At 49.4% G+C, this 23,814-nt stretch overlaps 1 protein-coding gene across 4 annotated transcripts in view; it reads right to left on the minus strand.

Annotated features, from left to right (window-relative positions):
- Positions 1 to 578: 578 nt before the first annotated feature.
- Positions 579 to 23,814, minus strand: part of ZZEF1 (zinc finger ZZ-type and EF-hand domain containing 1) — a 140,239-nt gene continuing 117,003 nt past the window's right edge. For 3 of the 4 annotated variants that reach the window (XM_028835900.2, XM_015118265.3, XM_077969820.1), the window contains exons 43-55: positions 21,780 to 21,979; positions 19,546 to 19,665; positions 18,016 to 18,207; positions 16,556 to 16,656; positions 14,721 to 14,856; positions 14,258 to 14,617; positions 13,213 to 13,356; positions 11,276 to 11,444; positions 10,999 to 11,097; positions 10,351 to 10,516; positions 5,693 to 5,846; positions 4,961 to 5,032; positions 579 to 3,064 (exon numbers count right to left, since the gene is read on the minus strand). In XM_028835900.2, coding sequence (XP_028691733.2) covers positions 2,984 to 3,064; positions 4,961 to 5,032; positions 5,693 to 5,846; positions 10,351 to 10,516; positions 10,999 to 11,097; positions 11,276 to 11,444; positions 13,213 to 13,356; positions 14,258 to 14,617; positions 14,721 to 14,856; positions 16,556 to 16,656; positions 18,016 to 18,207; positions 19,546 to 19,665; positions 21,780 to 21,979 — 1,994 coding nt within the window. In that variant the 3' untranslated portion in view covers positions 579 to 2,983. Of the gene's footprint in view, positions 3,065 to 4,960; positions 5,033 to 5,692; positions 5,847 to 10,350; positions 10,517 to 10,998; positions 11,098 to 11,275; positions 11,445 to 13,212; positions 13,357 to 14,121; positions 14,618 to 14,720; positions 14,857 to 16,555; positions 16,657 to 18,015; positions 18,208 to 19,545; positions 19,666 to 21,779; positions 21,980 to 23,814 lie in introns of all 4 variants that reach the window. The other variant, XR_013405924.1, reaches the window with a different exon arrangement.

Below are 23,814 nucleotides of genomic sequence, written 5' to 3' on the forward strand. Positions count from 1 at the left end.
AAGGCACTCTTCTGTTACTTGCCCGACAATCCTCAGCCTCAGAATGCCTCTGGGAAGGGGACAGAGCAGCGCGTGGCAAAGCAGAGGCTGGAGGGAGGAGGAAGCGGGAGGCCCAGGTAAACCTCGGGCCACACTTGGGTCAGAGGTAGGGTCCACAGGCCGGCGGGAAGGCAGCCAGTCCTGCAGGGCAGCCGGCGCTCTGACTGGGGCCCTGCCTTCCTCCTCCGGGCTCCACAGTGTCCTGCGGGCTACCAGAGCGGTCCACGGCGGGCGGTGGGGCCAGGGGTGCCTGGCTGCAGAGCAGAGGCCACGAAGGGACGGCGCCATGCGTGGACACCTCTGGATGGCCGCTCGGGGGTGGGGGTTGAACCAAAGCCCTGGGATCGCCGGGGAAGGGGCGGGGGCTGCGGGCTTGGGCGGAGGATGGTCTGGAGGAAGGGCCACAGCAGCTCTCCATTCCTTTCAGCCCTGAGCCCCGAGCGCCCGCCTCGCATCCGTTTGGGCGCGGTGTAAACTCCACGCCTGAGCTCCACGAGACACGGCGGGGCGAGGGAAAGACGAGTCCACACACAGGCGTACCTTATTATATAGAATTTGTACAATATATTTCTCTTCGTTTGCATATTTTACCCACAGCTTAACATCCTTTTTACAGGCTGAACTCAGGTTGATAGAATCAAAATTCTTTCAACCAAATAAGAAAAATTCAAAATCGTAAACCCGTAAGAAAACAAATTAAAAACGGTGATGAAAATACGTCACTCCTCTCGTTAGGAACAGTGTCTGTTTGTACAACAGGTATGCTCTGGAACAGGATTTCTTTACAGCGTAGGCACGTGTTTCCACCTTTGCGGGCTTCGCCTCCTCGGGGCCTGGGGCTCCTGGAAAGCTCGGGACGCGGCGGCTCTGGCTCGGCAGCGCCACCCGGTGGCCGGAGGCAGAGGCGGCCGGGCGGAGCCGTCCCGAGCCGTCGCGGATGCGGGCAGACTCAGGCTTATTTCCCGTGAACTGCAGCGACGAGGCCAGAACAACAAGGGCGGTGGGCGGACAGGTGCTCTGAAGAGCCCAGCGTTTATCTACAGCTGATCTTCCCGATGGGAGGATGGAGTACAGCGGCGGCCACTGCCACAAGGGGTGACTCCTGCCCTGCTGCCCGCTTTACTCGGAGTCTGGGGTGTGGAGGCGCGTGGGTGGTGCCATCTCCTCGGCTACCTTCCAGGTTGGCTGAGTCTGAGCACGCAGCGGGGCCTCCCTCCCAAGCACCAAGCCTTGTTTCCTGTGAGTCCCCCTCTTGGCAAACTCCTCACTGGGAGACCTCCTCGGGTCTGAGGGGCGCAGAAGGTGGGGCCTTCTCTGGGAGAGGCGTGCAGGCAGCTCCCAAAGCAAGGTTGGTTTGGCAAACAGCAAAAGATGGGAAAAGGGTTTCTACGGAGCCAGCAGCACCTGCCTATTCAGGTACCAAGCCACGGGAACCTGGCCAGGCCTTTCCACCAGGCGATGGCCTCAGTCCTCAGGCCACCGAATTCCAGGACCTGCCCCACGTGTTCCTGTCTCCCTTGAATCCCACCCTCCGCCCACCCCGGGATGGTTCTACCAGCACTCTGGGGATTAGCTGAGAACCTAATTGTAGGGCTGTGAAGCCTGCTGCACCTCGGAGTCCTGACCCACCAGGCAAAAGCGCTCTTATAGGAAGATGCTTCCAGACCTACAGACCCCGGCCCTTGCAATCCAGATCCCTGCAAACCCTGCAGAGAGGGGTCTTCAGAGGCCACGGGCCACACTGGGTCATGGCAATGCCGACCTGGTCAAGCTTGGCCTTGGTGGTTGGGCCCCTTCTCTGGCTCTGGCACTGTGTGGTGGCACGTGCTTCCGGCCCAGACACTGCCCCTAAAGGCGTGCTCCATCCCCACAGGTCCACTAAGGCCGGCACGCAGCCCACATGGCAGGCTTGCTTCATGTTCCCAAGCGTGGCTCTGGAGGGAGAATCACCATCGGCACTCCAGTGCAAGACTAAACCCATCAAAAGAAAAATGTAAAACAGCACTGACTAGAACTAATGCCGTTATTGCTACAAGTGACAGCCAAACAGCCACGCAGAGTCCCAGAGGTGGGTATGACAGACCACCATGACTGTCAAGCAGAAATAAAATGATGTGGGTTTTTACTCTTAAGATATCCTCTGATTATCTTCAAGGTACAGCGGCTCACGCGTGCTCCTCACATTCTGCTACTTTCACAGAATGGTCAGTCCCGGGTCATGCCCTTGAGCCCCACCAGGGAGACAGTGTGGTTCTGCTCTAAAAACGTGAGGTGGAAACTGAAATACGTCATAACAACTGAGAAACTGCGGTGGTGCTGCCTGGCGCGTGAGCGGACGTACAGGGGCGCCTGCCGGCTGTCCCCAAGGGCACTTGTTCCTCTCAAGGAGTTCTCTGGGAGGGCGCGGCCGTGCAGGGAGCTAGCTCGATGCCTGGTTCGGTACTGGATGCTTGGGGATCGGTGGTGGCCAGGAGGGGCTCTCGCCAGTTTTGGTTTGGTTTGAAAAGCAAAGAGGTGCTCCCGGGCCGGGCAGCCGCTGGCGGTCTTGCTGGAAGGGTGGATCTGGGTGGATTGTGCCTCCTCTGAAGGCAAGTGAGACAGAAACCAGTTGAGAGGCCGCTTCTAAGTCTTCCCAGGCCCATGGCTCCTGCAGCGACAGCCTCTGGAGAAAGCTGGTCTCTGAACCTTCTCAAGGGCCCCCTGCCCACCCTTTCTGAGGCATTCTGCACTGCTTGGCTTATTTTCAACATGCTACAGCCTGTGCTTGTGTCCAGCCTATGCACAGGAACTCTTGGAGACGTGGCTGCTTGGCATCCGAATTGGAGTGGAAGTCAGCTCAAGGAGAGCCAGGTACTGGCGCTACAGGAGTGTTCCTGAATGAGGCTGGCTGTCTGCTCTAAAGTCCCTATGGCAGATGAGCTAGTCCCACGCGCCACACCAAGGGCTAACACTCCACATTCCAGAGGCGGGTGGCCTTGTTTGGGTAGTTGATGGCCAGGCTGATGGCAGCAATGTTCTGCAGAGCCTGTGGAGGGAAAGAGAGTTGTCGCCAGTGTCAGGAGCCACTCCCTTGTTCACTGAGTGCTGATAAGACCCTCGGCTGAGCACTGAGGACAAGGGGACGGAGGAGGGGGGCCTGAGATGAACCAGATGTGTTCCCCTCCCCCAGAGGCCCACAGGGTGGAGGGAGAGAGAAAATGCTTTTAAGAGCACGTGAAAGCTCCAAATGTAGGTAGGAATCATCACTGTCCAGGGGGGCAGTCCCAGTGCAGGGGCTCAGAAGGCTGTCCGCAGAGGTCTGGGAAAACACTCTGGGGAAAACAGTGCAAAGATGCAGGTGGGGAAAGGCATGGCACTCACAAGAAACGAACAGCCAGTGCTGGGGACCGGAGGGAGTAGAGAAAACAGGGCCAAGAGGGCACTCAGATGCCCTGGAGGCAAGGCCGGGTCCGTCAGGCCTTCAGGGTCTGGGCAACAAGAAGGTGGAGGTGGCCGAGGGAGGAAGAGGGGGTTGGCAGGGAGAGGTGTCAGGGAGAAACGTCAGGACACTGGTGCGGTACACTCGACAGGCTGTGGGGAGGGTCAGAAGAGGGTAAGGAGGAAATGGAGACTGGACAGGGGCCGCAGAAGGGACCCGCCCACAGGCAAGCCGCCATGCTGAGCTTTGGGGCCAGGACGGCAAATATCACAATTTTGTTACATGGTGTCGTGAAACCTGGGGTGGCAATGTTGGTAGGTAGCTGTTGGGGGTAAGGGAGTTTTTATTCTGCCTACAGGTCTCGGGTGAATTCACACAAACTCTTCGGTATGGGCTGGGGGCATTCCCACTTCCGAGCGTACACGTCAAAGCCTATGGCAAGACAGACAACCTTTTTCTGCAAAAGGGCAGTGTGTTGGGAGAATACATCCAAAGGACAGAGCGCCGCGCTCAAGCAGGGCTCTCGGCTGGGTGTCCCGGCCGGGTGTCCACCCACGGGTAACCCTGTGAGCCTCAGTGTCCCTAGCTGTCTTCTGGGGGTGTTGGGCCACACACATTATGATATTCAAGGAGTCCAAGGTTTTCAAAATGTAGTCTGGGGCCAGGGGACTCCCGAGACCCTTTCGGGGTCTGCAAGGTTCATTTTTCACTTTCCTTCTCCTGAGTATACGGTGGAGTGTTCCAGAGCCTGACGTGTGATCTGACTGACTGCAGAGGCAGACATGGGAATCCAGCTGTCTTCTATGAGCAGACGTGAGGGGTCTGCAGGCATAAGCACAGCGCCACCCTCTGCAGGCATTCCTTTCTTCTTTTTTGGTCACCTATTTGTCCCAGAGCACTCAGTAATTACTTCGTTTTGAAAAGTTAGAGTTGTTTTTCACAAGACGTGTTATTCATGTTAACATGAAATGGGTTCACTACTTAAAAAAAAAAGGTAAAAGTTTAAACTTTTGCTTACTTTTTAGATCGAAAATCTCATTTCTAATGGCACGTATGGCTATATGTATAATACACATACCCAAAAGCTTTCTGAGCTCCTCAGTCAGTGAAAAGTGTGAAGCATCCTGAGACCAAACAGCTGTCAGCAGAGGAGTTCCGCTACCAGAGAAGCAACTCACATCTAAAAATATGTGAAATCTAACTCCATGGAAACTTCGAGAATCTGCCAAACTAAATTTAAGGCATCGGTTGTTTTGGTTTTAAAGACACAAATTCTTCTGACCCCACAGTTTAGAGTGAATGACTCTGATAAATGGGGCTCATGCATGCTCTCTGCGCACCCGGAGGAAGTGCAGTCACAGAACTGGATGGAACAAGCTCTGTGTAACCTCCGGGTGGATTCTGTCCTACTCAGACGCAGTGCGCAGACCTTCTCCGCCCTGGCAATGGTGAGACGGTGGCCCCGCAGCCTGGGGGCCAGCTCTGTTGGGGTGGAGAGAGTACCTGTGCCGCACAGCGGAGAAGGTGGTCGTCCGTGGTCAGGGCCAGCAGGTAATCCTGCAGCACGCCGAGCTCCTGCAGAGAGAGCAGGGCTGTGAGCGACAGTGCCAGATGCACAGTGCAGCTCTCCCAGACCACCTGGGACACCCGCCTGCGAAAGCAGAAGCCTCTCGCGGGTGGACGCTCCTCACTCTGCCTGGCACCTCGTGGCACTGCCTTGCTCAGAACCCCGGCAGGAGCCTGACTGGCAGGAGCCAGGTGCCCACTGCCGGTGCCGCCTCTGCCTCCACCTGCCCTCGGGTGAGCAGGCCGGGACCCCTCCTCAGGCCAGTTTCCTCATGTGTGAAAGGAGAGGGAAGCTACAGAACTCTGAAAGGCCCTTTCAGCTCCCACATTCAATGAGTCTATTGTGCTGAGGGAAGGGAAAAAAGAGGAGGAAGCAGAAGTAACCCATCATTTTATTTTCCAAAACTCACTGCTGTCCAGGGCTGATCCCAGGCGGTTTTCCCCCACTGGCTCTAGGCCTGACAAAATAAGCAATCTCAGAGCTGACCTGAGGGTTTCCCAGGGCTGGGAGAGGCGAGAGCCTCAGACTCTCAGCCACGCCTGTCCTGTGTGGCCTGTCGAGACCCCTGCCACTCAGGCTCAGATGGGGTGGCGACTTCTGCCCTGGGTAGCAGAGGGAGCACACACACACGGAGGCACCGGGCTCCCTGCCCAGACCTCAGGCCTCACCTGGGCACGGTTCTCGGTGACGAAGAAGAGCTCAGTGAGGGCACGGTGCAGGGGAAGGAGGATGCCGGGCTGTGTCACGTCCTCAAACAGGCTGTACTCCATGTGGGTAAAGAGCTGCCACAGGGGCTTCAACAGCGCAAGGTCACACAGGTCACTGCAGGAGGAGCCCCGGAGGTGGTCAGTTCAGTGAGGGCCACGCCAAGGTCACATGGCTGACAGCTGGCAGGAACCACAGCTCAGACCCTCCCTCTCCCACAGCTGGTACCAGTGATTATAAAGCAGTCTCACCTATGCTCCCCACAAAACAGCCACAAATAGTCACCAACAGCAAGGAAGGAAAGGGGCAGAACCTAAACTTCAAAACCAGGCTCCAAGGGAACAGGAGGTCTGGACGTGTGCTCACATGCATCTTGAAAAATGGATGTTATGGGCTAGACATGGTGGCTCACACCTGTAATCCCAGCACTTAGGGAAGCTGAGGTGGGAGGATCACTTCAGCCTAGGAGTTGGAGACCAACCTGGGAAACAGAGTGAGACCCTGTCTCTACAAAAAATTTAAAACAAAAAAACAAAAAAACAAAAAACAAACAAGAAAAAACTATCTGGGCATGATGGCACCCAGCCACTCGAGAGGCCACGGTGGGAGGATCGTTTGAGCCCAGAGGTTGGAGACTGCAGTGAGCCATGATTGCGCCACTGTACTCTAGCCTGGGCAACAGAGTGAGACACTGTCTCTTAAAAAAAAAAAAAAAAAAGCTATGAAGACTTTCCAATGAGAGTGGGAACTCATCTCAAGATAAATATTAAATGAAACAAAGCAAGATGTGGCCAGGCGCAGTGGCTCATGCCTGTAATCCCAGTACCTTGGGAGGCCGAGGTAGGCGGATCATGAGGTCAGAGTTCGAGACTAGCCTAGCCAACATAGTGAAACCCTGTCTCTAAAAATACAAAAATTAGCTGGGTGTGGTGGTGGGCGCCTGTAATTCCAGCTACTAGGGAGGCTGAGGCAGGAGAATCGCTTGAACCCTGGAGGTGGAGCTTGCAGTGAGCCGAGATCGTACCACTGCACTCCAGCCTGGGTGACAGTGCGAGGCTCCGTCTCAAAAAAAAAAAAGAAAAAAAGCAAGATGTAAAACTACATATACAAAATAAAATTCAAAGATAACCTGCACATACAGTATTTTCTCTATGCACATGAAAAGCAACAGTAAACAGGCATAACAAAAGATGCCATCAGCAGTTGACCCTATCAGCTTTCTAGGTTTTCTACAGTGCTCACTGCTTTAATAATCAGAAAAGGACACTGAAGACAAACGTGATGGCTCATATTTGTAGTCCTAGTTACCCAAGAGGCTGAGGTGGAAGGATCGCCGCAGCCCAGGAGTTCACGGCTGCAGTGGCTATGATGGTGCCACTGCACTCTAGCCTGGGCAACAGAACGAGACCCCACCTCTAAAAAAAAAAATTAAAGAAAAAAAAAAGATGGTCAGGAGCAGTGGCTCATACCTACAATCCTAGCACTTTGGAAGGCTAAGGTTGGGGGACTGCCTGATCCCAGGAATTTTTTTTTTTTTTTTTTTTTTTGAGACGGAGTCTCGCTGTGTCGCCCAGGCTGGAGTGCAGTGGCCGGATCTCAGCTCATTGCAAGCTCCGCCTCCCGGGTTTTTACGCCATTCTCCTGCCTCAGCCTCCCGAGTAGCTGGGACTACAGGCGCCCGCCACCTCGCCCAGCTAATTTTTTGTATTTTTTAGTAGAGACGGGGTTTCACCGTGTTAGCCAGGATGGTCTCAAACTCTAGACGTCGTGATCCGCCCGTCTCGGCCTCCCAAAGTGCTGGGATTACGGGCTTGAGCCACCGCGCCCGGCCGATCCCAGGAATTTAAGACCATCCTGGGCAACATGGTGAACCCTGTCTCCACAAAAAGTAGAAAAAATTAGCTGGGTGTGGTGTCACACGCCTGTAGTCCCAGCTACTCAGGAGGCTGAGGGGAGAGGATCACTTCAGCTCGAGAGGTGGAGGCCACAGTGAGTTGAGATGGCACCACTGCACTCCAGCCTGGGCAAGAGAGCGAGACTCTGTCTCAAAAAATAATAATAAAATAAAATAATAAAATAAAATAACGACGACTACCATTGTTATGATTTTCGGCTTGGCTTACGAAACAGAAGAAGATGCTTGCAAGGTTGCCCGGGCAGAAAGCTTTTCCCTAAATAAAACACAACCCCTGCTGAGAGAATGAACTGAGGTGTTTTTTTTTTTTTCGTTTTTACTCAGAGGGAGACTGTCCTTTGCTTTAATTCCAACTCAGTATCCTTTGAAGAAGAAAAATTATGAAATAAATAATATTCTAGAACTTGTTATATGGCTATATATAATTACATAATGTTGGATTTTGCTTTTTTAAAAAAATTTGCTTTTTCTCTTATGACTTGAAAAATCATTGTGTATATTTAATTGTTATCCTGAAGCCAATCTCTTTTTCCCAGAGGAATAAATCTTCACAAAACAAACAGGACAATTCTGATAGCTTTCCAGCTGGGTTTTCAGAGAAGCATCAGCATGGGAGGTAAAATGTACCTGCGAGCTGAGAAGGTCCCTCCCCTGAGGACTGCCCCTTGTGTGTGGCCTCCAGGCCAAGCCCTCAGGCAGCCCCCCTCTCACTCTATGAGGAGCACACATGAAAGAGGCCAGGGTGGCAAGGCCACCGGGAGTTCCCTCTGGGCTCGGGACGGAGGGTGCAGGAGGGTCCCCGCTGGAAAGAAGGTTGCCAGCGGCCAGCAGACTGCAGGCAGGGGCACAAGTCTTCCTTCCTGCTGCAGGTAAGAAGGGCCCACCAGCCAGGAGACCATGGAGTTGGTCCATGTTTCATAAGCACTGCTCAACCAGACTGTTCTTACTGGACTCGACGCTCAAGTGAACAGAGCTAAGCCCGTGTGGGGCTAAGTGATCCTGTCTGCGTATGAGGACATGGGGGTAACAGCAAGCCTGCCCAGCCCAGGAGTTTGAGACCATACTGGCCAACACAGTGAGACCCCATCTCTATAAAAAAACAAAATTAGCCAGGTGTGGTGGTGCATGCCTGTAGTCCTAGCTACTTGGGAGGCTAAGGTGGGAAGATCACTTGAACCCAGGAGTTGGAGGCTGCAGTGAGCTATGATCGTGCCACTGCACTCCAGCCTGGGTGATAGAGTGAGACCCTGTCCCCCACGACCACCAAAAAAAGAAGCAGGGCTCCTGTCTCTTGATTGAGGGGGAGGTCAGAGACAGCCTCTCAGCCACCCGGGCTGATTCACAATATTGAACATTCACGAAAATGTCAATACAGTGACCTAGAGCCAGAGGGGAAGAGGGAGGGTACAAGAGGAGAGTTCCAGGCAGAGGGGCCAGCAGGTGCAAAGGCCCTAAGCAGGGACCAGTTTGTCTCCATAAATATTTGTTGACTCAATGAACGATAGAAGATCCTAGAGAATATTGATTGTACAGAATCGGCCATGGGGACTCGGAGCTCTCCCCTCTCTCTCCACACTGCCTATGGACTGACTACACCAGCCATCATGTTCTCTCCCCTGACTTTCAGAGTCCTTTATTATTTTAATGACAGTTCCATATTCCATGAGAAGATAACCTGTTGCTTCAAACATCATCAACGCACTCTGGCTGGCATTCTGTGTGTGTCTGTCTGTGTGTGCTTTGGAAATGCAGGAAAGAGGAGGAATGAGCTTCTGACAGGTAGGTTCTGAGGAAGGAGGGTGGTGGCCAAGTAGACAACATCTATGGCACACACAGTCACTACCACCTTCCCTCATAGATGAGGAATAAGGCAATTATGTCTACAAACCCCAATTCAACACTATATGTCCTACCTAGTGCAAAAGGCAAGAACAGCGTCTAAGCACTGAGAGGAAGAAATAACATTTATTTACATTATGACACGTCTGTACACTAAATCTGCATAGTCTTAGAATGAACAAATTTAGTAAGGTCACTGGATATAAGGGCAATATACAAAAATTAATTGTATATCAGCAAAAAACAAAGCTAAAATTAAAAAATACCAATTATAGTATCAAAAACATTAAATATCTAGTAATAAATTTAACAAAATGTTAAGTCCTCTACATAGAAACCTATACAATATTACTAAGACCTAAACAATAGAGGAATATAAGTAGAATATATAATGGCTGTGGATTAGAGGACTTGGTGTTCTAAAGATCTTGATTCTCATCAAATTGATCTATAGTCGCACCACAGCACTCCAGCCTGCATGACAGAGTGAGACTCTGTCTCAAAAAAAAAAAAAAAAAAAAAATCTATAGAGTCAAATGGAGATCCACATGGAACAAAACTAACTTGATGCCTACCCCTTCTGTCATACACTCAAATGCTTTCCAGGCAGATAGTCCTCTAAGTGTGAAAGGAAAAACGAGTTTCTGGAAGATAACATAGGAAATACCTTCATGACCTTTGAGTAAGGCAAACATTTCTTAAACAAGACACCAAGAACATTAGCATAAAGCAAATGGCTGAAACACTGGAAGACATTAAACCACAAATGTCTTTTCATCAAAGACACCACTGACAGCATGAAAGGGCCAGCCACAGAGTGGGGATACATACGCCTGGCAAAGGGCTCCCATCCAGGACACTGCTTACCTGTGGCCGCAGCATCGCACAATCCTCAGAAGTAAGTGGATGGCTTTTAATCGTTGATGGCCAGTCTGGCGACAGGCCACGCCCACCAGCCATTCCCAAATTTTTGCCAATGGGAGATGAGGCACAACCCTTTCTTCTGACAACATCTGTTTCAAAATCTCGAATCCTGGCCAACACCCCAAAACACAGATATACAAACAGAGACATGTAATAAGTAATATTATTACATAAAGTGTAACAATTGTGTATGTTAAGAATTCTATTATAAACTGCTCAAATTTTAATCAATAGGATGAAATAACTGCGATCATTTAAATTCTGGCTGAAATGAAGGCTCTTGTAAAAATGACACAGGGGTCATATTTTCAGTTCCTCCTTTTTTCAAAATGCCCAGGCAAATTCTAAGAGAACAAGCATCCTTTTCGGGCCCTGACAGAATGCCTCTCATAGCTGGCCACTCAAGTTTACAACTAGCCAATGAAATCACATTCAGGAGTGACAGGTGTGGGGCTTGTGAGACAAATTTGGAAAGTGTGAGAGACAAGTACCTGCTTTGATTTTAACCAAGATCAGTGACATCATGGCACCCACAGCCATGGAGTGTCCCTGGCAGGCAGATGGTGCGAACGCAAAGCCCAGAGCACACACCTGTCTGGAACCGCCCCAGGTGTCCGGCCGTCACGGTGAATCTGTAGCCCCACTCGGTGTTGCTCATGTCGGAGGTGAAGCGGTAATACAGAGTGTCTCCTAGGCACACAAGAGTCAGAGGCAGGTCAGGAACTGGAGCAACGGGGAACGACAACAGAGGTGTGTCGGATGAAAGCTATTAAACCCCTTTCAACATTCTCCCGTAAGGCCCCTTCTCGGTATGAAGTTGAAACACTGCCTGTGAAGAACCTATCTAATCGAGTATCTGTTTCACTACCTGGAAGCTCAAAATCTTTCCACTTCTGCTGAGACCCGCTGAAGCTGTGTCGGTCTTGCTGGAAGTCACTACTGCTGGACATGGCTAACTCGTCACAGCCCTCCTCTGTGTTGCACTGAGAGTCGAATTTGATTGAGAGGTAGATGGCACCAGGAATGTGAACTTTATCCTAGAGAGGGGAAATGGAGAACACTTCTGTTGATGCTGCTCACTAGACACTGACTGCAGCTGCCCCATGCTGAGTCCTGCGGCTGGACCTGGGTGCGTGAGAAATGAGTTAACCACAGCCCTGGCCTCCAGGAGTGCACGGTCCAGCTGCGGCGAGGAGCATGCACGGACTGCAAATGCGGTGCGAGGGAGGCACAGTGGGGCAGGCGGCACGGGGCCCCAGAGAAGGAGTGTCAGGCTGCTGTGAAGAGTGAAGAGGACAGGAGGACCCTGCCAGGAGAAGGCAGGAGTGGGAGGCAAGGTGGACCTGAGTGCGTGGGGTGCGTTTCAGACAGCGGAACAGCCCTGTGAAGGTCTAGCACGTTCAGGGAATGGGAAGGAGCTTGGCATGTTTGGAGTAAAGGGTGTGCTACATGGGCACATATGCTTGGGAAGCAGGAACAGGGAAAAGACATGACCCCAGAGAGGCTGGCAGGGGCAGACACTGAAGGCCCTGGGCATGAAAATGAGGCACTAAGATTCTGGACAACAGGGAAAACCCTGGAAAGCTTTGGTGAGGCTCGCACGGTGTAGCATCACTGACAGCTGGTGTGGAGCAAGGCTGGGCTGAGGCAAAAGTGAGGAAATCAGAAAGTAGCAGCAGCAGGAACTCCAGAGAAGGACAACGGGTGTCTAGGATCAGTGGAGAAGACAAGACCTCTCTGGGGTCGAACCTGGTGGCTGACCACATGTGCCTGTGTGGGACCAAGGGAGTGGGGCTGGAGCGCAGGAACATGGCGAGAGAAGAGACTTGGAAGGAAGGCAGTTAGGAGATTATACTTCTGAAAAACAAAATCTCAGCTGGCCAATAACCCAGTTCTAAATCGGTTTTCATCATCCACCTTTGCTGCTGCAGGTTATCTTCCACTCAGAAGTAGATGCCTGGGCAACTCCAACATTTCCTGTTTTCTCTCCAACATTTTTAAAAGTGCTAATGGGGGCCAGGTGAGGTAGCTCACGCCTGTAATCCCAGCACTTTGGGAGGCCGAGGCAGGCGGATCACCTGAGGTCAGGAGTTAGAGACCAGCCTGGCCAACATGGTAAAACCCCGTCTCTACTAAAAATACAAAAATTAGCTGGGTGTGGTGGCAGGTGCCTTTATTCCTGCTACTAGGGAGGCTGAGGCATGAGAATCACTTGAATTCGGGAGGCGGAGGTTGCAGTGAGCTGAGATCACACCGCTGCACTCCACAGCCTGGGCGACAGAGTGAGACTCCGTCTAAAAAAAAAGTGCTAAAGGATATACATGGCCTTAAGTCGATGAGAATAACGGAGGCTGCCCCATTCCTGCCTCATCAAAATGCCTACCTCCCTGCCCAGATACAAAGTTAAGGATGGAAAAGATGAGACTTTGATTCAGTTATGGGAAATTTAAAAAGGGGCTGTAGTATCCAAGGTGTGGGCAGGTCATTAGGAGGCAGCGGAAGAGTGAGGGTCCAACCTGGACCACATTCAGACTCACTGTCTCACTGTGACGCCAAGCACTCTCTCTCAGGAGCTTGCTGCAGGGAAAGTAAAGCTCTCCTGCAGCACGAGGTGGCCCATTTTCTTCTACTGAAACAAGCAAGGCCCGGAGAAGAGACTTGTTGTACAGAATCCCTGGCCTCGAGGAGGCAGACTGCAGTTGGTTCCAGGAAGCGCTTTCTTGGACAGGTCTCTGCTGTCCAGGGGACTGATGAGGTCTCTGCCACTCAGTAGCCCTTACAGGACCTGCTAGCCCCAGGCCCTACCTCGAAGTTGGTGTTGTTGTTATAGGGGTGTTTCGATTCCCTCACTTGCACCTCCATTCCTGGCTCCTCCATGAACTGGCAGGCAGCCAGGGCCATGGTCCCCAGCATGTCCTCTCGGCAGCCCTGGAGCACTTTCTGCAGGATCTGGTAGGAAGCAGACAGATAAGGTCAGGGCCTGCTAGTGGCATCAGGAAGAAGGGACAGTTTACTTCAACCCAAGACCCACCCAAAGGTGCTGGCATCATCTTAGACCTAGGACGAGCCTCTGTGACTCCATCACCCAAAACCAACTCCACCAGCCTCTCACTGGACCAGGCTGTTGCTGTCAATCAGGACACTGCAGTCCTTTCAGAATGATACTGCTTAGAGGTGGTCTCAAAGAACTAACAGAACCAGTCATAAAGGGTCCTGGTCCTTGAAGGAGTCCCCAGCCAAGCAGGTGGATTGGCCTATGGATAAATAATGACCACACAATGTGATCGATGTCTACAGTGAGGTGCAGAGTTGGGAGCTCTAGGTGGCAAGAACCGGGGGAGGACATGTCCACGCAAGGGCCTAGTAGAGGCAGGATGGCTCCCTTTGTCCCTTCTGAAAGCTAGATAGGCTAGAGCAAGCCTGCCAGCACCTGCAGCGCTACAAGGCCGGGCAAGGACCTCGAGGTCTGGTGGAGTTCTCAGATGGGCAAAGCAAGGCTGAGAGGCCAAATGAACTTCCTCATGGACTGTGTGTTTGTGTGTGACGGTGGGTGAGGCACAGGATCAAAAAGGAGCTACCGAATGTGCCTCAAGATTTCTGCACTTGGAAACTGGGAAGATGGTGACAAAGCTTTCTGGTTCAGTTGGAAATTGCGCTCAGGGCCCCTGAGTTCCTCACTAGCCCAATCCTTGGGAGAGGATACAGTGGCCCTACCTTTGCTGCATTCACACCTGTCAGGGAGCCGCACAGCCACACAGGTAGCCTCGCTCCAGGAAGCACTCACTGGAGGAAGCCTGTGGGGCAGAGGAAGAACCTGGTGGGTGAGCGCAAGCTCAGTCTGCATAACTACCTTCTCCCACTCGTGCTTTTCTTCCAGCTGCATGAACATATCCAAAATGTAGGTCATATGGGCAGGGCCACTGAGCTCCAGGATGTCCTCGCTCACTGGCACGTGGCTAGGCCACTCGGCGAGCAGGGACGCAAGCACGTGGCGGGCGTACAGGACAGCCGTGGCCTCGTTCACTCGGAAGAGGTAGTCCCGGACAGCCCTCTTACTCTTGCAGTTCAGCTCCTTGTGCAGGAGGGCGGCGCTCTTGCTACGGCGCTGCTTGGCATAGCTCTGCTGCAGTTCGCTCTCTGTGCTGGAGATCAGCTTCTGGGTCACAGGGTTCGATTCAGCAGTGGCTTGGTCGCAGCGTGCAGGCCGGGACTGCAAACCCAAGCCCACCGTCACAGAGGTCTAGCCTTCTTACAGTGGTGCTATGGGGTGGGGGATGGGGTGCGGACACTTTGGGTCCGGGGGGGTGACATACCAAGCATGGCAGGATAATCATGTCTGTATCCACAGCTTTGGCGCTCTGCTCTTCCAGCCTCAGACTCTTACTGGGCTGCCACCGCTGAGCCAGGGACCGTATCCTTTCATCTGTGGTGAGCTCGTCACCATCAAACCTGAAGAAAGGCAGCACAAAGTTGAGTACCAACAGTGTACAGAGGCCAGAGTTTTAACCTGCACTTAAACTTGTTGGCAATGTTGATCAGAGTTGTTTTTCTGTTAGTATCAATGACATTATCATATTCTGTGTTTTGCCAACTGGATTCACAGCCTTCACTTATTCATGGATACAGAATGCATGCATGCATGCTCTGGGGCAGGGGATGCAAACTCTCCTGCAAAATCCATTCTCCTTTTCGATCTTTTTCATTTTTTAAATTAATTTAAATGTTTTCTTTTCATTAAAAAAAACATTTTTTTTAAAATTTATTTTTTTAGAGATGACGTATTGAAGCTATTGCCCAGGCTGGACTGGAACTCCTGGGCTCAAGCGATCCTCCTGCCTCAGCTTCCCTGGTAGCTGCAATCACAGGCTCACACCACCATGCCTGGACTCCCCTTCTCTTTTTTTAAAGACAATTTAACAGAGTTTAACTGAGCAAAGAGTGATCCCCGAATTGGGCAGCTCCTGAATCAAAATGGGTTCAGAGTGACTCCATGCTGTGGTTGGAGGTTTACGAACAGAAAAATGAAAATGACACACAGAAAACAGAAGTGAAGTACAGAAACAGCTGGAATGGTTACAGCCTGGTGTTTGCCTTATTTCAACGCAGTCTGAACAGTTAGACGACTTTGGCCGAAACGTGGTGGCCCTTCTCTCTCTCTAAAGCTCCCTAGAATTTTAGCAAGAGCTATAGTCACCCAGCGAGAGACATGGTTAGCAGCTAGATGTGGTGATGCCCCTGGGCTCCGGGCAGTGCAGGTGAGCAAGGTGGTGTCCCGCCTCGACTAATGGCGCAGTCCCTTCTCCACCTTCCCCCTTTCCTCTGGGCTAGAACCGAGACGTGGGGTGGCCAAGTGAGCTTCCACTCCACAGATGAGAACGCTGGGATGGCTGGGTCACTCTGTGGAGCACAGCTGTCACCCACCCCAGACTCTGCCCACCTCTGGACTGTTATATGAGAGAACACACATTCTACTGCCCTGATACATTATATGTCTTGTTTCTTAGTTACAGCAGCTTAGACTGTACCCTAACTAATGCAACCCTGCTTCATCTCACAAAGGCTTTTAGGCAATATATAAGAAACTCATAAAAGAGACACATGAAATGTAAAATAAAAGACAAATTAAATGAGAATTCACAATGAGAGTAAGAAGAGTCAAAATTAGGATATGGGGGATGGAGGAAGAGACCAGACTGCAGATGTGTAAAGTTCTACCCAAATTAAAAAGCTGGGCCCAAGAACTAGCTCTGAACTTCCTGGCCAAGAGAAAGGGTATGTTCTTAATTTTAAAAATCTCTTGAGCAGAAGTTCCTGTTCTACACTATCTGCTCCCTGGGATTACACACGAGAGCCATTTTGGTGCCTGCCTAATTTCTGCGTCTGTAAAATAAGTTTCCTCTCAGAAACTTACTTCTCAGAGGCGGACTACAAACATCAGTTTTAAAGAGGAACCACAGTGCACTTCGAAGATGATCCAGGTAATGCAGCACAGGCCACCTCCCACCTCGCCTTACAAAGGACTAGCAACTGCTTCCCGGCCTGTCAGAGTGTCCATCGATCCAGAAGCCGCTGCCAGGAGGGGCACAGCCTCCTGCCCTCACATGTGCTCTCCCTGGCCACACTTCAGCTGCACCGAAATGTCCCTTACCTCTTCTGAACCTCCAGGAAGAAAGAATCGGTCTTTTTCATCTGCAGTTCGTATATGGCCCGAAGAATGTGCAGAGGGGCATTGAGGGCATCATGAGCCATCTGGAGGCCCGGGGAGGACAAAGACAAGAACCATTAAAAGTGCTTCAATACAGTTTTGATAAACTGAACTCAAAACTGAGAAGATAATATAGCAAAAGCTTCCACAGGTTATAATTGAGGAACATTATATGGGTAGTTTAAAAAGCATATACAATCGTAAGCACTAAAACATGGACTGTAACACCTACATTAGGATTGTAATTTCAAAGGAAATTATAAAACACTAAAACCCCAAAGAAATATCCTATCAACAAAATACAGTGCTAATAGTAGACACTTACTCACCACATCATATTCACGGCTAGCATCTCTATAACCGTTTTACACTCAAGTTTGACAACTAGCACATATATGGGCACGGTATTTTCTTTGGATTTTTTTGACACAGGGTCTCACTTGGCTGCCCAGGCTGGAGTGCAGTGGTGTGATCATAGCTCATACCACTGAGTACCAAAAGCGTACAAAGGCAAGAGTTTTAACCTGCACTTAAACTTGTCAGCAATGTTGATCAGAGTAGTCTTTCTGTTAGTATCAATGACATTATCATTTTCTGTATTGTGCCAACTGGATTCATAGCTTTCACTTATTCATGGATACAGAAATGCATGTATGCTCTGTGGCAGGGGATGCAAACTTTCTTGCAAAATCTGTAACCTTGAACTCCTGGGCTCAAGTGATCCTCCTGCCTCAGCCTCCTGGGCAGCCAGGACTACAGTGCATGCCACCACACCTGGCTAGTCTTATTTTTTGTAGAGGCAGGGTCTTGCTAAGTTACCCAGGGTGGTCTTGAACTCTTGGCCTCAAGCGATCCTCCTGCCTCAGCCTCCCAAAGTGCTGAGATTACAGGTGTGAGCCACTGTGCCTAGCTGGGACTTGGTTTTTCTGACATTCTATCCTACCTTCTGTTTACTCCTCATTTAATTACAACTTTTGAAGTCCAAGCCCTCATCCTTTTCATATTATTCTGAGGAAGAATAGATTACCTAGGGGAGGTAAGAGTGTATTTCTGAGAAACTATGAGGAAGGAACTATTGTAGAGAGTTCATGGATGAGCCTTAGGGCTTTAGTAAGCCCTGGAAATTCATGCAAAATTTTACATACATATTTGAATGTGTATTTTATGGGGAGAGAGGACCTAAAGCTTTTGAGTTTATAACCCAATATATTAAGAACTATTGCTGTGGGGCTTTTCTGTTCTTCTGGATCAATTCTGCACAACACAGATTGAGTCTTTAGGAAGTGAATTCTCAGGACAGCCGACGGAAGCGTTTTCATGTTTAGGCTGAAACATGGCCCGGGCCAAAGAGAAGTCATCCCTCAGAAGCCCCTCCCAAGCCACATGACGACTCAAGAACACACCAGGAAACATATTCTGGTGGGCTCATCCAGGCCCTCAAGGGGGTCCAGCTTTTTCTGCTCTGGGTCGCCAGGGCTGCTGATGGGCCGTTCCACCTCTTCCTCTCGGTCCCCTCGCTCATCCAGCTCTAGGTCTCCGTGCTCAGCCAAAGCGTTCATCTCCTTTTTTGAGGAGTACAGCATGATGGACAAAATCTACACAGAAAGAAAATCCAGCTGAATGTGAGCGCTTAGTGGGCGGGAAGATGGTACAGTCCTTTAATCATGAAAATATTGGGCCTAACCATTTTAAGACATCAGAATTTACTTGAAGAATGTGAAATTAGAAAAGAAACACGAATGTATGTTTAATTATACTTTGTAACCAAAGAAATACTAACTGAACACTATGGGGACCTTTGTGTTTATTAACTTTCCCACAGATGGTATACACTGCTATCATCCGTTTTAGAACTTCTTTTGGCAAAATGTAAAGAGCTAGGGAAATGCTCATATGCTTTCACCCAGCAACTCATCTGTTACGAATAATGTAAAATATACGAAGTTATTTTCATAATACGCTCAGTGAAGCACTAATAGCAACAAAACTGAAAGCCACTTTCATGTATTATATGTATCCATAAAAAATGTTATGAAAACTACATCAAAACCTAGAAAGAAACCCACATGCCATCAGTTTCTTTGAATAAGATGCTCACGATGCGGTCTAGATTTACACATGCACCGTAAAATGCATAGAAACAAAACAAGAAGGAGAAAATACACCAAATGCTAATGGCAGCTGTGTTTGGGATAGAGTTTGGAGGGGTTTTTTTTTTTTTAATAAAGTTTTCTGCAATGTGGTTCTAATAATAAAAAATTTTAATTTAAAATATCCCCTAAGAATAAAAGTTCAAATACTCTCCAAATTATCCATTAATATGTTTTAGCATAGTTTCCTTAAACCTAACCAAATCCTCTTCTGGCAACTGAGAGCTGTTTCTGCAGGTTCCAGCCTCTGCTGGGTTGTGAATGGCCGCTCACTCCCTCCTATGCGGCGGCAGCCTTTCCTGGGCCTAAAGCTGGCACTGGGCACAGAAAGTCCACAGGGAACCACAGTAGTTCCACTAAGAAAACTCTAAGGTCTAAGGGGAACAGTAATAAAATTACAATGATCAACTAAAATCCTACGTAAAAATAAACGTAAGTGAGGACAAATTTAGAGGCTGATATTGGCTGAAAGCAACTTTAAAGGGAAATAAAAATTCAAGGGTATACTTTATTACCATGATATAATGGTTAATCATGTGTTTCCATAAAACACTTCTCTTCCACTGTTCTTTGAACAAACATTAAATTCATTTTCCCTGACAGGGGTAGACAGGTGTCATAATCCCTATTTCCGAAAGGGAATACAGAAGCAAGGGAGTTTCCAACACTGTACTAAATGAGCGTGCACAGGGCAGAAGTAACTGGAACTCGCTGACGCTTCTAACTCCTAGGCCAGTACATCTGCACCAGGAAAGAGGATCAGGAGTCCCTCTCGTCTCTTACTTCCAGGTCCCGGAGGAGCCACGTTTTACTAAAGCCAGTCCCTTTGCTGCATTTTTTCACCAGCAACTTCAGCAAATCGGTCTGAAGGAAGGTAGCATGGGTCTCTTCAAAACCGTGAGCCTGCCACGCAGAAAAAGAACGATTTGTGACTGCCTTGGAGTGAAGAAGGTACAACCTTAGCTATAACTCAGTCTGTTCATTCACTCATTCATTCATTCATTCATTCAACACATACTTTTGAATGAAGCCTATTTTATGTCACACCCCGCTGCTCTAACTTCCAAAAGCTGTCCGGTGCTCTTTAGGCTAAAATCCAAGCCTCTGATCATGGCTGACAGAGACCAAGGTCCCTGCCTGCTTCTCTGGCTGCGCACCCCCTCTCTCCTGCATTATCCTGAAGCCTGGGAGGTGTTCTTTCTGCTCCTTGACAACCACGCTTGTTCCATTTTGAGGCCTGGAGCTTGCTACTCATTCCGCGTGGAATGCTCTGTCCAGTTTTCCCAAAGCTGACTCCTTATCTATCAGTTCAAATTTTACTAGAGTAAGGCTTTTTTTGACCCACAGCAGTTTTTCTTGCAGGCTCCCTGTTGTCTCTCTTGCCGGTCAGACCGTAAGCTCCAGGAGAGCAGGGACCTTTTTTCTGGCTCAATACTACATACTCAGTTCCATCTGGCCCTTGGTGCTCAACAAATATCTGCTGAATGAAGGATTCAAAGACAGAAATGACTGCTGCCCTTAGGGAGTTTATTTTCCCTTTCCTACTACAATGGAAACAATGGAAACAGTAGCACATTGTGATAAATGCCATGAACTCAAGAAACAGCAGGCTGGGCACAGCAGGCTGGGCACCATGGCTCAGGCCTGTAACCCCAGCATTTCGAGAGGCGGAGGCAGAAGGATGGCTCAAGGTCAAGAGTTCAAGACCAGCCTGGGAAACATAGCAAGACCCTGTCTCTAAAAAAAATAAAAAAATAAAAAATTAAAAAAAATAACTGGGCATGGTGGTACACGCCTGTGGTTAGTCCCAGCTAGGGACTGAGGCTGAGGCAAGAGGACCCCTTGAACCAAAGCATTTGAGGCTGCAGTGAGCCATGATCACAGGTCTATACTCCAGCCTGGGCAACAGAGCGAGACCCTGTTTCAAACAAAGAAATGCCAGAGAAAACCCACAAACAAACAAACAAAAGAAATAGTAGATGAATGGTCTCAATTCTACAACCACAAACTCCCAGTGTAGATTAGAGCTGAAATGCCGCTGAGTCCAGCTCCTGCGGTGTTGAGTGCCCTCCATGAGCTCCCTATTGGTGCTTCCGCTGAATAGCCTTCAACTTTTCAGCTGAGCTCCTCCTTTCATGGATATCTCTATTGGGAAGATGATCCTAAAGTGAGCTGACATGTGTTTCCTTGAAAGATCATTCCTCTGCCTCTCAGGTATTGGAAATTCTCGTAAGTCAGCGAGCATGCTCATCTCCATGCCAAATATTGCCCAGCCTGTTTTTTTTTGTTTTTGTTTTTTTTTTTTTGAGACGGAGTCTTGCTCTATCGCCCAGGCTGGAATGCAATGGCATGATCTCGGCTCACTACAACCTCCGCCTCCCAGGTTCAAATGATTCTCATGCCTCAGCCTCCCGAGTAGCTGGGATTACAGGTGCGTACCACCACACCTGGCTAATTTTTTGTAATTTTAGTAGAGACGGAGTTTTGCCATGTTGCCCAGGCTGGTCTCGAACTCCTGAGCTCAGGCAATCCGCCGGCCTCGGCCTCCCAAAGTGCTAGGATTACTGCTGTGAGTCACTGCGCCTGGCCATTGCCCAGTTTTTCAACTTGTCTACCTCTTTCCACTCCAACTGCCAAATCTGTTGCTCATTCCCTAGGATGCTAGCTCCCTTTATTCTTCCCTTCATCGTCTATGATGAAGCACAGGAGTTGTCATTTAGAGAGGAAAGTTAGAAACTTTTCAGTCAAGTTTTCTCTTCATCTGACAAAGCTGTGTTCCCATGAAGTAGTAGTACTGGATTCCTTGAAACAATGGAAAGACAGAGAAGCCAACTATTGGGAAAATAGTATTTCCTCTTTGAAGTTATCTGTACGCAAGGCCCACGCGTTTCTAAAAATAATCAAGATCCTATGGTTTACCATCCATCGAAATCAGATGGCATTTCCTCCTAGTTAATCCCCACGCAGATGTCAAATTATAGCCAGGTCCACTGCCAACTGCAGAAGCTCACCATTACCTTTAGTGTTTTATACAATCCTTTGAGGGCCAGGGACAGGACCCAAGTTGCTTCCACTGCCTCGGGACAATGGCTGTCCATGCTGGTTTGCAGAAGGTGACTGGCGATAAAGGCAAAGTGCTGGGAGTATTGGCTCAGCTGGGCCTGAGAGTCACCACATTCTTGTCCTCCTCCCTTCTGGACCAGCTGGTAGTCCTTCACTGAAGGGTGACATCAGGCAGAAAGAGAAAGGCACAAAAAGTACAGTTCATGCTTCCAGCAGCTATTTCTTCCATAGGAACATGCCTTACTAAAGTAGGGACTGCAGAAACACAAATCTCCTGGGCTCAGTCTTAGCCAATAAAGCCAGCTTGCAGGTAAACACAAAAATAGTAATGGCTACCTATCCATCAAGCAACTGAGTGGGACAATTTGCATTCTTACTATTGTGTATAAGAAGGCCATCTCCACAGGTGTTAACAAAAGTTCTTAAAAATAGCATACATGAGGCCGGGCACGGTGGCTCATGCCTGTAATCCCAGCACTTTGGGAGGCCAAGGTGGATGGATCACTTGAGGTCAGGAGTTCAAGACTAGCTTGGTCAACATGGTATAACCCCATCTAAAACTACAAAAATCAGCTAGGTGTGGTGGCACACGCTTGTGATCCCAGCTACTTAGGAGGCTGGGGCAGGAGAATCACTTGAACCTGGGAGGTGGAGGTTGCAGTGAGCCAAGATCGTGCCATTGCATTCCAGCCTGGGCGACAGAGCTAGACTCCATCTCAAAAAAAAAAAAAAAAAAAAAATAGTACACATGAGATTTCCATTTCCAAACAAGACAGAACAAGAGAGACTGGATTTACTCTCCCACCTTAAACAACCAGAGTACTGAATACTGAAAAAACATGGAACAATAGCTTGCAAATATTGGGCAAAAGGTAGTATAGGACTATGGTCCCTGAGAGAAGGGACATAAACTAGATCAGCCCTCCAACAGCACCAGCTATCTGCAGACGATTTCCAAGCTGCAAAGTGGGAAGCAAACATTCAGGCAGAATCCAGCAGTCTCAATGAATTAAAGATCAGAGTTCAGGGAGGTCAAGTCAGCTAGAATGTACAGGGCAGAGTATCACAGAGCAGGGAGGTGCACAGAGAGAGCGGTGGGCTGGGGAGAGCTCTCCGGAGATCCGCAGAGTCGATCACAGGTCTGTGGCTGCGTACTGACCTGCACATTTCTGTGAAAGGAAACTGCCTGGGGCAGGAGAAAGAGCTACAGCAGACAGAACAATTCCTGGAGCTCACAGAGAGCTGGGAATATTTTGCCTTTCCAACACAGAGAGTGGAAGTGTCCTGGTAGAGATGGGGGTGGGGGCAGAAAGAATATTTGAATACATAATGGCCAAAACTTTTCCAAATTTGATGAAAACTGTAAATCTAAGGAGCTCATTAAACACCTAAGCAGAAGAAACATAAAGTCATGTCAAGGTACGTGCATAATCAAACTGCTAAAAATATAGCCAGAGGAGAAAGAGACATTACAAAAACATAGCAAAAGAAGAATGACAGCAGACTTCATCCCAGAATCTATACAAGCCAGAAGACAATAGACCAGTATTTTTTTTTTTTTTTTGAGACGGGAGTTTTCGCTCTTGTCACCCAGGCTAGAGTACAATGGAGCGATCTCGGCTGACTGCAACCTCCGCCTCCCAGGTTCAAGTGATTCTCCTGCCTCAGCCTCCCAAGTAGCTGGGATTACAGGCGTGCGCCATCACACCCAGATATTTTTGTATTTTTAGTAGAGATGGGGTTTCACCATGTTGGCCAGGCTGGTCTCGAACTCCTGACCTCAGGTGATCCACCCGCCTCGGCCTCCCAAAGTGCTGGGATTACAGGCATGAGCCAACATCTTTAAAGTATTTGAAGATAAAACTCAGCTTAAAATTTTTTACCCTGCAAAATTATCTTTCAAAGATGAAGTTAAAAAAAAGTCCCCCAGGTAAACTGAGAGATTATGTAATATCTGACCTGCACTACAAATAATGTTCAGTGCAGTTT

The sequence above is a fragment of the Macaca mulatta genome, chromosome 16 (assembly GCF_049350105.2).
Source record: "Macaca mulatta isolate MMU2019108-1 chromosome 16, T2T-MMU8v2.0, whole genome shotgun sequence".
Taxonomy (NCBI): domain Eukaryota; kingdom Metazoa; phylum Chordata; class Mammalia; order Primates; family Cercopithecidae; genus Macaca; species Macaca mulatta.